Source organism: Cyphomyrmex costatus, unplaced genomic scaffold, assembly GCF_001594065.2.
Source record: "Cyphomyrmex costatus isolate MS0001 unplaced genomic scaffold, Ccosl1.0 scaffold42, whole genome shotgun sequence".
Classification (NCBI taxonomy): domain Eukaryota; kingdom Metazoa; phylum Arthropoda; class Insecta; order Hymenoptera; family Formicidae; genus Cyphomyrmex; species Cyphomyrmex costatus.
Window position 1 is genome coordinate 138,256 of NW_017278427.1, and position 15,439 is coordinate 153,694.

General features: G+C 32.8%; 1 protein-coding gene across 1 annotated transcript; it reads right to left on the minus strand.

Moving 5' to 3' along the window:
- Positions 1-690: 690 nt before the first annotated feature.
- Positions 691-4,355, minus strand: LOC108777248 (putative histone-lysine N-methyltransferase 1). Its single transcript, XM_018544085.1, has 3 exons — positions 4,188-4,355; positions 3,517-3,812; positions 691-735 (listed from the first exon to the last, which is right to left on the minus strand). Exons 1-3 carry the CDS (start codon positions 4,321-4,323, stop codon positions 691-693), a joined length of 477 nt encoding a protein of 158 aa, XP_018399587.1. The 5' UTR covers positions 4,324-4,355.
- Between the last annotated feature and the right edge of the window lie 11,084 nt (positions 4,356-15,439).

Genomic DNA, 15,439 nt, shown 5'->3' on the forward strand with positions numbered 1-15,439 from the left:
TAATATACGTGCAATATCGGGTGTTAGATTATTTGTGTCCTCATATGTACGTATAGATATAATTAAAAAAATATTTTCTATGTAATTCGAATTATGATCCAGAAAATTATAATATGAAAGTAGAGAAAATAAAAAGGAATAATAAATTATTTTTAATCGTGATCTGTTATCATATACTCTTTATTAACCTGTCTCCTTTTATCATAAAATAAAATAATATAAAAAATTTTTTTACACATTTTTGAATTTTTTGTAATTTATTGTGTAAATATAACTGTGAAATGTACAAATCTCATTTATTTTTAAGTAAAAAGATTTACAAATGAAAAAATTTCTTATGCTATTCTAAGTATTTGTGTAGATATATATTTTACAGTTTTCACTAAACATGAATATTAATATTTTAAAGACATTCGGGGGAAGACGTCACATTTAAGCCTTTATTCTTGAATAACTTCTTAATGTTATTGAATTAACGACAAAATATTATTCACATTTTAGAAACCTTTTTTTATTTATACAAATTAACGAATTAAACTTTTGATATTCTGTATTAGTGGAAAAAATTGATATGTTATACCTTGCGAAAGTGGCATTTTTTCCCTTGTGCCACCTTTCCTCCAATTACCTTAATATTATTAAATTTAATAATATAAAAATATTAGTATTAATTTTTTAATTAATTGTTTTTTATGGATGTCCTTCAGTAGAATGTACTCTAGATTTGAATTTCAACTGAAACAAATGAAAATATCATATGTAATCATATATAATTATATAATCATTAATCATATAAGGTAAATGTCCCAAACTATAGATAACAAAATGCACAGTGTCACTAAATAGTACAAAAACAGCATTTATAAAAATGTAATAAATAAATTCAGAATTCCTAAAAAAACAAAAAATTAATATTATCGTAATCTTAAATGTCCAAACTTAAAAAAATTAATTTCACGTAGATACTTATTGTGACATATGTATCAATAAATTATATTCTCTTTCGCTACGAGATAACTTGGTCACTAATTGGGACATTTACCTTATAATATCATATACGAAATGCATTCACTATCATTGGTGATTATAACGTTAAGAAGTTGTGCGGCTACTGTTTGTGCCAAAGATACAAGTTCAAATCCACTTAGAACATATCAAATTTTTAATTGATCACTATCTGGCAACAGGCAATGGCAATCCATCGAGAGTACCTTTGACAAAACAGTTAACATGTATGAGCACGCATAAGCTGTATGGGCATGAATAAATAGGCAAAAAAATTAGTTTTTAACAATACAGATAATGTTATGACTATACACTACATAACAAGACAGTAGAATTTATTTCAGCAGATAACACACGGAATATATACATTTTTATAAAATATCAAATATATTTCTCTTTAAAAATAAAATAATAACTTTAATAATAAAACTATAATTATAAATGTTAATAATAAAATTAATTTTGAAAAATGCAATCGTTTTTATAAAGGTATTAAATAATAATTCGCATTCACACACAGAAAGAACGCAGAGAAAGAGAAAAAAGAGAAAGAGATACTGAATTCTAATTGTGACGTAAAATGATAGCTTTTCTGTATCCGGGCTGCGATTTAAAACTTCTGTTTATAAATTTTAATGTGTAAAATAGTCGTACACGAGCATATAATTTCAATAAGTAATCATAAGGAAAATGTTGACACGGATGACTGAATGGAACATCTTTGAAAGTGTTAATAAGTTTATAAATTACATGCTTTTGTATGATCAATTCCTCAATTTTCAAAAAAAATAAATCTTCTAATATTTTAATATACGTTACGAAATCATCGTTCGGCATAAATAAGCTTCCAAAAGGATTATTTTCAGTAGAATTTTAAGCCTTAAAAAAGCAATAATATGACGTTTGACTTAAATCTATATATGAGCGTGCATATTGCAAACAAATCTCACACGAATGTTTTTTAATACATTTACGTATTAAATATCCACAAGTATATCGAAACACATCTTGTTCATTTACGTCCATCTCACGATAATCATGATCATCCAAAAGTATTTGTTTATTATTATCTGTCTTGGATTCAACATCCATATTATTCTCCTCTTTAAAGTTTGTAATAGCTGCAAATATCTCAGCACTGTCTCGTTCACAATTTCCAGTTTTAACTGTACAATATTTTATAGAGAAAATTTTTCTGAATGAATTGGAAAACTGAATGGAAGTAGGATTAAAAGCATTGCCATTTAAACGTCGAATATCAGAGAAAAAGTGTTCCAAACAGTCCTGAGTAAAACGGCGTAATAATAAAAATTCAATTTCTGGAGAAACATTTTGCAAGTATTTCCACATTTTAAGAAGAGAATTCATATTATGTATCATGCATTTGAAAACTTTAACTTTATTGGAAATATTTACACCAGATTTATTAAATATCGTTAATTTGGATATATAGTCTTTGATTTTTGAAAGAAATTCTAATTGATATTGCGCACCCCGAAAAGCTTGTTGAAATTGTGATGGATGTTGAACCGAAGATGAATTAAATAGATCAAAGAAATCGTTCGCATTTTGAATAAATTCTGCTGTTCTAAGTGCAATTTCTGCATCTGCAGGTTTAAAATCTCCAGAAATTACCATTTTCCTCAAACTATTACTCACTGTAGAACTCAAAACTTGCGTTGCCAAATTTACTTTCATTTTTTCAAAATTCGAAAATTTTATATGTTTATCAGAGAGTTTAGGTGCAAGTCGAAATTGTCTAGTTTTATCTTGTTGAAATAAATAATTAACGCACTCCCAAGAAATCGGTTTAGAATCGTATTCGATAATATTGTCACGGAAATTATTTCTAATAGCTTTTATTATATGAGGCGTATCAAAGAAATGTGAAATTACTTCGTTATTAACAAAGAAAAATGGATTGTCGTCTGTTACACCTAAATATTGAGCAGTTTGTTTAAAATTCCCTCCCATATCTGAGACAAGCGCGAGTACTTTAAATCCTGCATTTTGCAGTTTTGCAATTATTTGAGGAATAATGATTGTTAATTTTCTAGCAGAAAATGAAGAATTAAGCAGGAAGTAAGCTAAAGGTTGTTTCCAATTGATGCAAATCCCTCGGATCATTAAGGTTGCAACATTACATGCTGGAAGAAATAATTTGTTATCTCCTAAGTCTTCAAACCCAATGACTTCATCCCGACTGATATTATAATACAGATTTGCTTTAATTGATGCTTCATCAATGCATAAAATGCAATATTTATCAAGAGGTGACGAAGAACACTTCAATTTTTCCTTTAAGAAATCAAAAACAAAATCATGCAAACCTGAAGAAAATTTCAAATGTTCAAGCATGCGTTGTAAAGTTCTAAGATTAGGAAGAATAAACTTTTGTGCAAAGAAATTATAAATCTTATTTCCCCCACATAACAAAATATCTAAACAAAACTTTTTAAATGGAAGTGAATATTTTCGTCCTTTAGCTGACTTATATTTATTAAGTCGTACTTGAGTTTTCACAAAATTTGCAACTTGTGGTGATAAAAATTCGTTTGTAGCTTCACAATATTCTTCTAAGGAAATTTTCCTCGCACAAATTTTTATATTATTTGTCTGCCGTTGTAATTGTTGTTTTAATTTTCGAATTTCTCGATGTAATGCTATAATTCGGCCTCTCAAAATATTTTTGCGCGGGGAATGATTGGAAATCTTTGACTCTGTTTGAGTGTACTGATGTTGTACATGCAACACTGATTCGACATGGTCCTCTTCATACACGTTATTTATCAAATGATTGTTATTATCTGTAATATTGAAAAGTACTAAATCAATTAAAAAACCCGAAAAATTAGTTTTATGTTCCATAGATATTATATTTATCTCAAGAAAAGAAGAAGCAAAATGAACAAAGAACAAGGAACGAAGACATAAATTGTGATAACATAAATTTTACATATAAATTTTAATTTATAATTCACTGAAACTTTTGTTACTATTAAGTTCCATACTGAACTAAAATTATTATCTATGTGTGATACTGATTGTTCAACCTTGTTTGAAAATCTGATTTCAAATAGTTGTTTAACACAATTAGATTTAATGATGTTACACTCAACTAAAATATAATAATTATATGTTCACCAAATTTCTGATATTTTCAACAAGTTCAAAATGCTTACCTGATATTGATGTATTTTCTTCAGATTTATCATTCAAATTGAATGTTGCATCATTTACACTTGATTCATTATCATTTCTCATAGGTTCGGGGATTGCATGTGGTTGAAGTCTGTTTTTCAAATCGTTTAAAAACATTGACGATTTAAAATGATTACCACAAACTTTATAATTTTTGTGTAAATTTTCTGGTGTCGTGTTAATTTTCCTATTACATTTTTCTAACCACAATTTTGCTCTGAAATACATTTTGTATAACGTATTACTGAGAACACTTGATATTTAAATTATTAACAAAAAAAGTTTTAAAAATAACGGATAAATATTATACAGCCAACATCCTCTGACGGAGGCACAATATAGCGGAAAATTTAAATTAAAATGTGTCCGGATTTTGGTGATGCACCCTGTATTAATTGTATGAAGTAATAAATAAGAAAGAAATAAAAATGTTGAATATTAATTATTTATTGGGTATAATTTACACATTATTTCGAAAACGTATCCTATACTCATCCATATTCTTGTGAAACAATATAATTATAGAAGTCGTGCATCTCTTCAGCAGAAACGATGTTTTTTCTTGGATCAGCAGGACTTTCACTGCTTTAAAAATAACAATTCAATGCTTTAAACATATGTCAAAGTCAAGGTCATCGGAGGGTGATCCCCTTTTGTCAATATTTACCCGTTATTTTTAAAACTTTTTTGTTAATAACTTTTTGACGAAGGACAAGCTACGACTAAAACCTGGAAGTTACAACATAGATTGACAACATATATCAAGGTCAAGGTCATTAGAGCTGCTTCCGTTATTGTCAAGGTTTATCTTTGGATTTAATGGAATCCGCCAATCAAATGCAAGAGTGCTCAGTGAATGGTTGTAGTACTAATTGCACTTGATCACTGAGCCATTGTTTTCTGAACGCAATAACCATTTTGGATTAGTGCTGAAATTTATTTGCAACTTTTAGCCAAATATAAAAAAAATTTTTTTTACAAAAAACATAGTATATGTATATACTAGTTCATATTCATATTCGTTTATAATACTTTAACAAAAAACGTCTTTGTCATACAATTTTCTTATCTTTTTGAATAAAATTGTATAACATGTAAATATAAACCAGTATTTATTTATTAATTGTCCTAGGCTGCATTACTGATGACTCTGACGTCTCTGTGTATCATTCTTGTTTAATATTAGATGAAAAACAAGGGTAAAACGATACACGAAGGCAGTAATGGTATTGATGCTACTAGTGAAAATTGCAATGAAAAAAAAGTAACTCAAAAGTAACTTAAAGATACTTTTTCAGTAACTGTAATGAATTATTTTTCAGAGTCAATAACTTATAACAGTAATTAATTACTTTTTGAAAGATAAAAACTGTATCTGTAATTAATTACCTTTATAAAGTAACTTTCCCATCTCTCCCTTATTAAGACTCGCTGCACTCTCGAAATAATCTTCCAAATGTTTCCATGATGAGGTAATTCGAATTATGAATGCAAGATAGAGTCAAGAAATGCTTTCTTACCATATACGTGGTTAATTAGGGAGGAGTAGAAAGATATAACACCGTTAAAATGGTATCAATTATATAACTCCGATTTATAATTTTAAAGAGTAATAAAGAGAAGAAATTAATTAATTAACGATAAATTAATTAATTTAACGTTATATTTATAAAAACGACTATATCGGAATATAAACTTACGTATTACACTGAGAAAAATGTTTTATATAAATATTTTAATTTGGACAATGGCGGTTAAAAAAACTTTGATTAAAACAATACAATTTTATATTTAAAAGATAAAAAGGTTTTTCTAAACATATCAAACGAATTATGATTATTCATATAAAACATTTCTTTCAGTATAGATATCATAAAGAGCGTTATTGAAAAAGAATCGAATATTAGTCCGGGAGATGATGACACTAAAATGGTCATGATTTGTTACCGCTTAAAATCGTCATAATTCGTCATTTATTAGGTAAACATGAAGGAAACGCAAGTATGGCAAACCTCCCGCGGTTTTAAAATTGATAGCGTGTGATTGAAGTTGTTAAAAATTTTTGGTTTTTTTCCTAATATGTTACCTGCTGGCATATGTTTCTAGTGATAGTTTACGTCAAAAAAATCAATCGGAAGGTACGTGCCATACTGTTTCTGTGGATCTAAGGGGCCGTCAAATCAAGCTAAAGTGGTAAATTTTTTAGTGCAAAAAAAAAAGATTTGTTACCGGCTGTTTTTTTGTACGTTACTTATTTTCACTACGAAATATACAAAAATACACATGCCATACCGTTTAAGTGGGCCTAAGAGGTCGCTATGCTCATCCTAACATGTCGAATTTTAAATGTTTTATTAAAAGTAGGCCCACTCAAACGGTATGGCATGTGTATTTTTGTATGTTTCGTGGTGAAAATAAGTAACGTACAAAAAAACAGCCGGTAACAAATCTTTTTTTTTTCACTAAAGAATTTACCACTTTAGCTTGATTTGACGGCCCCTTCGATCCACAAAAACGGTATGGCACGTACCTTCCGATTGGTTTTTTTGACGTAAACTATCACTAGAAACATATGGCAGCAGGTAATATTAGGAAAAAAGCAAAAATTTTTAACAATTTCAATCACACGCTACCAGTTTTAAAACCGCGGGAGGTTTGCTATACTTGCGTTTCCTTCATGTTTACCTAATAAATAACGAATTATGACGATTTCAAGCGGTAAGAAATCATGATCATTTTAGTGTCATCATCTCCTGCACTAATCCCCAAATGCCAATTTTTCGCTAAGATTCGCATTCGTTATCAACGTTAATCACAATTGCGTTGACATAGTCAATTTCTTGATGAACTCGTTGTGATGCACCGAAGAAGCGCCGAGCACTCGCTCGTTTGTAATTAGTCATTTTATCAACAGTCGAAAAAAAGAAAATGAAAAGACTCAAACAGGCTGACGTGACTTGGGTGTCAGCTTCACGTCCGACAACATAATTGAGGCGTATGCTAAGAGGCTGGATCGAGGTTGTCAGGTTGTAACAGTCTCGGTGTGGCAGTGCAACAATGACCGGCAGAATGAATGAAGCGAAGGAGAACCAACCGAAAGCTCCTTATAATCCGCGTATGTCTGCATTGCTGCGTGCAGCTCGGGGACTTTTGGCATTTAGAACGCTATATAGCGACTAGACAGCACAAAAGTGAAGCCTTGAAATTCAGGGCGAGGATCGCGATCGCCGATGTAAAATAGTTGGCGTACATTTCACCCTGTACATCGGATGTCTTTTCAACTGCAAAAACTAAGAGAGCTCGAGCCTAAAAATAGTGGCGGTTGCTTTAACGGCAATATCGCCGGCGTATGAAGTCACGTAATACCGAAGTTAAACCTCTCGAAAGTTAAATATCGTATTGTACGTGTGTAATTTTTAATAACGTACGTATTTCTGATGAAATAATTATCGCCGGCGAATAATTATTACTCCTTGAATAGTGACTTGCATTTGCACTGTTAGATAAGAAGTATTGACAATTTAATTTTATTTGCAGAGACTTCCGACGCCAAGATTTCTTACTGGCAATATCAAGTCAAAAATGACTTAAATCCTTGTGAATCTTGAGTACGTTTCGATGAAATAAATTTTTGAGGAATAACAAGCTGATACGAAGAGCTGCTTACGTTTTATAGAATGGATCGCAAATTACAATGCGATCCTTTTTTGGAGCAGCAACAATCTGGTGTACTTTCTTGCGATAAATGCCAAGACTTCCCCTTTCAGATAGCGTGCGAGACACGCTATCGCATATTGTATATACATCGTGTATTATGCAAAATTTTCTCGAGTTTTCAAACGGATGTTCTAAGCTGAGTTTATCATCCGCACGACAATTCCAAATAGGAGTCTCACGTGAGAACGAATGGCTCCTTTCAGACTCGTTCCGATCACGGGTTTATTGAGCTTCGGATTCTCTACAATCCACTGCCATATTATTAGCAATTTTCAAATTCGCGAGGGAACAATAATATATAGAAAATAGGATTCCTCCCCTGTTCCTCCATAAATATCAAACATTTTTGAAATTCCAGTGCCACTTCTTCGCTTCTCCCTCCCTCGCTCCCTCCCTCCCCCTCACTCTCTCTCTCTCCCCCCCCCTCTCTCTCTCGATGGTCTGATAGGAATGAATTTTGCTTTTGTCGACAATACTATTTAGAAAGTAGTGTTTGCTATCATTATTATAACGGTGTTGTTATCTGCAATAATACTAGGTAAAAGTCTACATTCCGGCACCCTAATAAATCTTAATTTATATGTCCTGTAATTTCGGCGTGTGTAACGGTTTTTTTCCTTCCTTTTTTCTCCCTATTATTTTCGATTCATATTTCAGAATTGTATTGAGCTGCTGAAAGTAAGCCAATATATTCGTTGTTTCGTTCTATATTTTCAGTCAATATTTAATCTTCTGAGAATCGATGTTTTTGATTGATTTTTATTAAGAACTAGAACTTTTGTCAATGTGGTTGAATGGCGGAAAAGGTGACGTCATTTGTCGAACCCCTAAAGGGACCTACGGTCCTCCAAAGGATAATTTCTTGTTCCTTATAGGTAATAGAAACTTTTTGTAAATTATTTCTTTTAACTTTCTTAAAATTTTTATTACGTTATATATTATCAATTATTAGATAACAATAAAAGTTTAAAAAATTTACAAAGTTATATCCTTTATGTAATATCCTGCATCGCGAGAATACGAGTGTTTTAATTATTTAATTCTTTGTTCTGAATATATTATAATACCTACTTCTGATAGAATTTCATTTTGTGCATAGAAAGAACATCTTAATTTTACTTCAATATATATTTGCTATGAACTTTACATAACTACGTGCCTCGAAATCGTTAGAGTGAAAGCTAATAATATCATTCCGACATCTTTCCGCAATCTGAGCGTGGAAAGGAAGATCTTTCGTGGTTCGAACCTAATTAAGACTACCATTCATTATAATATCTATCCGATTACAGGTTATGGTTTTGGTTTGTTGGAGACTTCGTGCTTATTAAGATTTTACCGTGGAGTCACTTTATGCAAAACCTATCGCTTCAGACATAATCAGTATATGTAAGAACGTACTGAGAAATACGTAAGCAAAAGGTAATGGAAGATTTACTTCCTTTCTATTGTTACTATATCGTACACCGTACTTTCATATTTCCGTTTGCGACATCAAACATTCGATTCTTTCCACAAACAGATGTCGACAACAAATACTTTACATTTAAAAATATTAAACAATATATAGGTAAATTTAATAAAATATAAATAAAAACAATTATATATATTAATTATATATACACAAGAGATTAATAAATTTAACATTTTTTATATATTAAGAAAATAATTAGTTCCAAATATATAATTCATAATTGAAGAAATAAAGGACTCTTTTTATAAACAATAATTAATACGTTGAGAATGGCGAAAAAGAGTCAATCTAAATCTGATAATATATTCTAATATTCTATATTGCGAAGAATATCACGTAATGTTTGGCGTTTCGTCCCGGCTTCCACTACTGGACTCATCAGTAAAGTATTGTAGTGGAAGCCTACCTTAGACGCCGGTGTAAGTTATTAAATCGAGATTCTATATAAAGAGATATACGCGTGTCTCAGCACTTGCGAGAATTTGCGAATATCGATAGACCTCTGATGGCGGGTCGACGTAGTAATATTCTTCGCAATATTTATCCAAAGTGAGAAATAACGTTCTAATTATATATAGTCCCCCCAAATAATCTGATTTTTAAATGTCCCCTCTTCTTAATTGTTGCGCGCCGAAAGATTTTTCGGTCTTGCAACGCAACTCTAATAATCTGAAATATCCCCCCTCCTAAATATTTGCGCGCCGATGGATTTTCGGTCTTGAAACGCAATTAATCTAGAAACTGTAAATTTTTACTTAATGAACAATGTATTATCCGCGTTCAAATTCTCGCAAGTGCTGAGACACGCGTATATCTCTTTATATAGAATCTCGATTTAATAACTTACACCGGCGTCTAAGGTAGGCTTCCACTACAATACCTTACTGATGAGTCCAGTAGTGGAAGCCGGGACGAAACGCCAAACATTACGTGATATTCTTCGCAATATAGAATATTAGAATATATTATCAGATTTAGATTGACTCTTATTCGCCATTCTCAACGTATTAATTATTGTTTATAAAAAGAGTCCTTTATTTCTTCAATTATTTGTTTTCAAAACCGCAGGTTGTAATAACGCGGACAATACATTGCAATTCTGTTCATTAAGTAAAAATTTACAGTTTCTAGATTAATTGCGTTTCAAGACCGAAAATCCATCGGCGCGCAAATATTTAGGAGGGGGGATATTTCAGATTATTAGAGTTGCGTTGCAAGACCGAAAAATCTTTCGGCGCGCAACAATTAAGAAGAGGGGACATTTAAAAATCAGATTATTTGGGGGGACTATATATAATTAGAACGTTATTTCTCACTTTGGATAAATATTGCGAAGAATATTACTACGTCGACCCGCCATCAGAGGTCTATCGATATTCGCAAATTCTCGCAAGTGCTGAGACACGCGTATATCTCTTTATATAGAATCTCGATTTAATAACTTACACCGGCGTCTAAGGTAGGCTTCCACTACAATACCTTACTGATGAGTCCAGTAGTGGAAGCCGGGACGAAACGCCAAACATTACGTGATATTCTTCGCAATATAGAATATTAGAATATATTATCAGATTTAGATTGACTCTTATTCGCCATTCTCAACGTATTAATTATTGTATATAATTCATGTTTAAGCATTTTTACTGTAAATGCGCAGTTGTGGAGCATAAATTCTTATGATATTACTAGACAAAATATGATCACTTGTGAAAACATTAAAGAGAACACAAGTAAATAAAGGCCTAATGACGGTCAAGCAGGATTTTGGTTGCTAAAGTAATGTGTGAATTTTATTTACCACGTATGTAGTCACTCAATCGCGTGCCGAAATTTTTTCAGACTTACACCGCAACTCTAATCGACTACCGTAGTAATATCACTTTAGTTAAATTGACAAGCAATCTAACAATTTTTGATGCTTATAGCATCTTATTATGGCGTCGAGTGCTTCACCACTCGGTGCGATTGACTCGCGATCTGTAGACCCGAGTTCAATCCCACGTGCGCCCAAACGCGATTTTTCGCGTTTAATAAACCAAAAAATGGCTCCACTTGGTGATCAAAAGATCTATGATCATCAGCGCCATTCGGATTCGGTAGATTGTAGGTCCTATACATCAGTATATATTAGTAGATATATGTCTCTAATATCTGACTGAGGTAGGATTCTGTGGATGAATCACTCACAAATCTGAAAAACAATTTGATTTGAGAAACGAATATAGGCCTCGGACAAAAAGTGGAAGAGGCCTGTAGATGTCCTATGCTCCACATTAGGAGATAAAAGGAGTCATCATCATCATCATAACATCTTATTGAATCTTAATAATATGTCAAAAGACATATTAAAATTTTAACGATGTAATGTTAAATTAAAGATAAATCGAAATCTGTGAAAAAATAAGATTGCGAAGAATATCACAAGTTGACGTTCCGTCCCGGCTTCCCACTACTAGACTCATCAATAAGATAATGTAGTGGGAGCCTACCTTAGACGTCTGTGGGAGATATTGGAAAGAAGTTCTATATAAACAGATACTCATGTATCTTGGCACTTGCGAGGAATTAGCAAGAGTAACTATACACTCTAAATTCGTTGCAGTGAGATTTCACTGTAAAGCAGTGAAATTTCACTGTATTGAATAGTCAGAATGCGTCCACCCTCTTTACAGTGAGATTTCACTTTAGCGCGCGCGTGCGTTCGTGTGTGCGTGCGTGCGTGTGTGTCAGCAGAGATAAGGACCCCACGGTTCGTAACTCCCGCAGTATTTTATGACTCCAAACCTTCTCTACTGTGTGTGCGCGCGCGCGCGCGCGTGTGTGTGTGTGTGTGTGTGTGTGCGCGTGCGTTTGATTTTCGGCTTGTATGATTAGTCTTGGTGATCGAAATGTTCACCATTTGCATCGGTGCACTTAATTACTCTTTTTTGGAGATCGATGCCCAGCGCATACATCTAGAGTTGCCCGAGAACGACTAAACGACATGTTTCCAGGTAAATGGATAGGCAAGTATGGACCACATAATTGGCCACCACGATCACCGGACCTAACTGCGCTTGATTATTATTTGTGGGGAAGAGTGAAAGACTTGGTATACCGTAACCGCCATATGACAAGAGATGAAATGATTGTTAGAATACGTGACGCTATTCGTTCTCTAGGTGAAGTTGAAATTTATCGTGCTACAAATGATTTCCAAAAAAGAGTAATTAAGTGCACCGAGGCAAATGGTGGACATTTCGAACACCAAGACTAATCATACAAGCCGAAAATCAAACGCACGCACACACACACACGCGCGCATACACACACGCACGCGCGCACACACACATACACGCACGCACACACACACGCGCTTGCGTACGCACGCATGCACAACACGCACACGTGAGAGACAAGGGGATTACTCACGTTAAACCAGCACCCCGATGGGATCAGTCACCTGCTACGTCCACGTCGTTGATCCTGGGTGATACCGAGAGCAGGACACTCACGCGCACACGCACGTACACTTAACCACCAACAAGCTCGTTAATCGTGCGTTATGTCGATAAAAGTTGTTGAAAAACGTTGTTTTTGACGAAAAACATCTTGAAGGACGTTTGAAGGTAATAACTGACATTTTTCGAAAAAATGTTTGGTACAAAAGTTTTGTATTTTTTTTGCATAGAATCAGAATCTGCAATAAAAAATCCTATGATAAATTTAAAAAAGTGCACTTCCGATCTGAAACACCTACTTCCAGCCGCAACCGAAAGTTGAAAATATCACCATTCGATAGAGCGCCCTCGAGTTATAAAGAAACCGTTTTTACATATTTAAAATATTCATGTCTTTAGCTTTTAAATGAGTGGTACGGGTGGTCTGAAACACCTGGTATATCTTAAAAAAATCTTTCTTTAAAAAAAGAAAAAACATACGCCAAGTGCATAAAAATATATTGAACTTCTTGATCAAAAATAGATATGAGATAAATATAATTGACCAAGTGTATTCTTCATTACGCCAGTCACATAAGACAGACCGAAAGTGACTATAATTGTCAACTGGATTATAGTGAAGAAAAAACTTGGCGTGCTCGGGTCGCATTAATTGTAAACAGTATGCAGTGAAAACATTATTTCAATACAGTATTTGCATTATAAATTAAAATAACAGACATATGTATACAGATATAATATCATATATACGTATAATATAGTGATATAATTTGTGAGACATGAAAATATATTCACAAATAATAGATGTGATGTAAATTATGGACAAATATAATGTTTAGATATATATTTTAGAAACATTATAAATAACAATTTTTTATGTTCAGTAAGCAATTAACCTTTGAAAATTAACCCCAAAAATTTGAAGCTTTTTAAATTAAAATAATTATCTAATAATGTAACATAATAATTTAAATATTTATGATAAGGCTCAATAAGTATTAAATAACTAATATAATGAAATAAGGGCAATGAGCCAATTTTCATTAAAATCTTTAAATCAATCTAATATATTGCGAAGAATATCACGTAATTATGGCGTTTCGTCCCAACTTCCATTACTGGAAAGTAAGTACTCATCAGTAAGGCATTGTAGTGGAAGCCTACCTTAGACGCCTGTTTTAGTTATTAAATCGAGATTCTATATATCGGTCGTTTCACGTCAAAGGGCACACCGGGCTGCACAGAATTCATGTTGACCAAAAATATTGTTTAAGGGCTTAAAATTTTGCTGAAAGTGTCTACTTTCGATTACCGTGTGGTAAAAATTGTGAAACAAAATGGCGGCGCGAGGACGGAAGGAAGGACAACAATTTTATTATACGTATATTACTAGCATAAAAAGAATGTCACGGTATATTAAAAAATGTTTTTCAGGGTAAAAGATGTTAGTTTGCTAATGTTGTTTAATTTGGTGTAATATATTTTTAAACATTCAAAATGGCGGATCCAAGATGGCCGACCAAAATATAGAAATTGACTTCAACGAGACGAAACCGGGTACTCGGGGGTTTTTGGGGTTGCTGATTACGAATCTGCACTCAGACTGTAAAAATTCAAAATGGCGGATCCATGATGGCCGACCGAAATGTAAAAATTGACTTCAACGAGACGAAACCGGGTACGGGGGCGGGGGGATTACTGATTATGAATCTAAACTCACATTTTGATAATTAAAAATGGCGGATCCAAGATGGCCGATTGACATGTAAAAATTTACTTTAACGAGATGAAACCGGGTACTCAGGCGTTTTCGGGGTAGCTGATTATGACTCTGAAGTTAACAAGTAATTAGTCCAAACAAGTTTGAAATTTAAAATGGCGGATACGAAATGATTGATCGAAATATGGAAAATAATCATAATCAAAAAAAACTTGGGATATGGTCTGTGGTCGGATATGATTTGCCTTACTTTCGATCCTTCACTCGGCAGGATCCACAATAAGCTCTCTGCGTTTCACAGGGTTGAGACTGTCCTCACGATTAAAACATGAAGCCCGCATTACTTTTTTTTGTATTTTTTTAAATATTTTTTTTGTGTTTTTATTAATTTTTTATTTCTATATTTAAGGTATTTTATAAATAAATATCATCTAGATACATCATAAGTAGCACTTAATATTGTATAGTTGCAATTGGATCTTTATCACCGGAGAATCGAAATACGTTCAACGTATTTTTTTTACCAATAACTGAAACCGAAAACGCATGAGCACTCTGGATTTTGAAAACTCGAGGGGCGTCAGAAAATCTCCTCGAAAGATGACGTGTAACTTTCTTATGGTCATTCTCGATGTAATAATGAACCTGTATTTTGGTGAATTTTTTTTTCGCCCAGTTGAATAGAGCAGTTGCATTTAATATTGCTTCATTTGGTTGAGCTTGAAGACTTACACAAGTCGCTTCCCTTTTGAACGTAGCTCCAATTCCGTCACAAGGCCCTTTGCCGTGGGCTGTTGCATAACAATGCCATTCTGCTTTAACGCCAAAATCGTCCTCATGTTTTACGAGATTACACATTTGAAATCTGTTCTTGTAATGCTG

Bases quoted from the DNA above. Each gene is read 5' to 3' on its own strand.
- LOC108777248 (XM_018544085.1), bottom strand. From the start codon at position 4,323: ATGTTTTTAAACGATTTGAAAAACAGACTTCAACCACATGCAATCCCC. The intron at 3,813-4,187 runs GTAAGCATTTTG...TCAATATTACAG, and splicing joins AGAAAATACATCAATATCAG to ATAATAACAATCATTTGATA. The intron at 736-3,516 runs GTACGACTTAAT...CATTTGTTTCAG, and splicing joins CAAATTTTGTGAAAACTCAA to TTGAAATTCAAATCTAGAGT.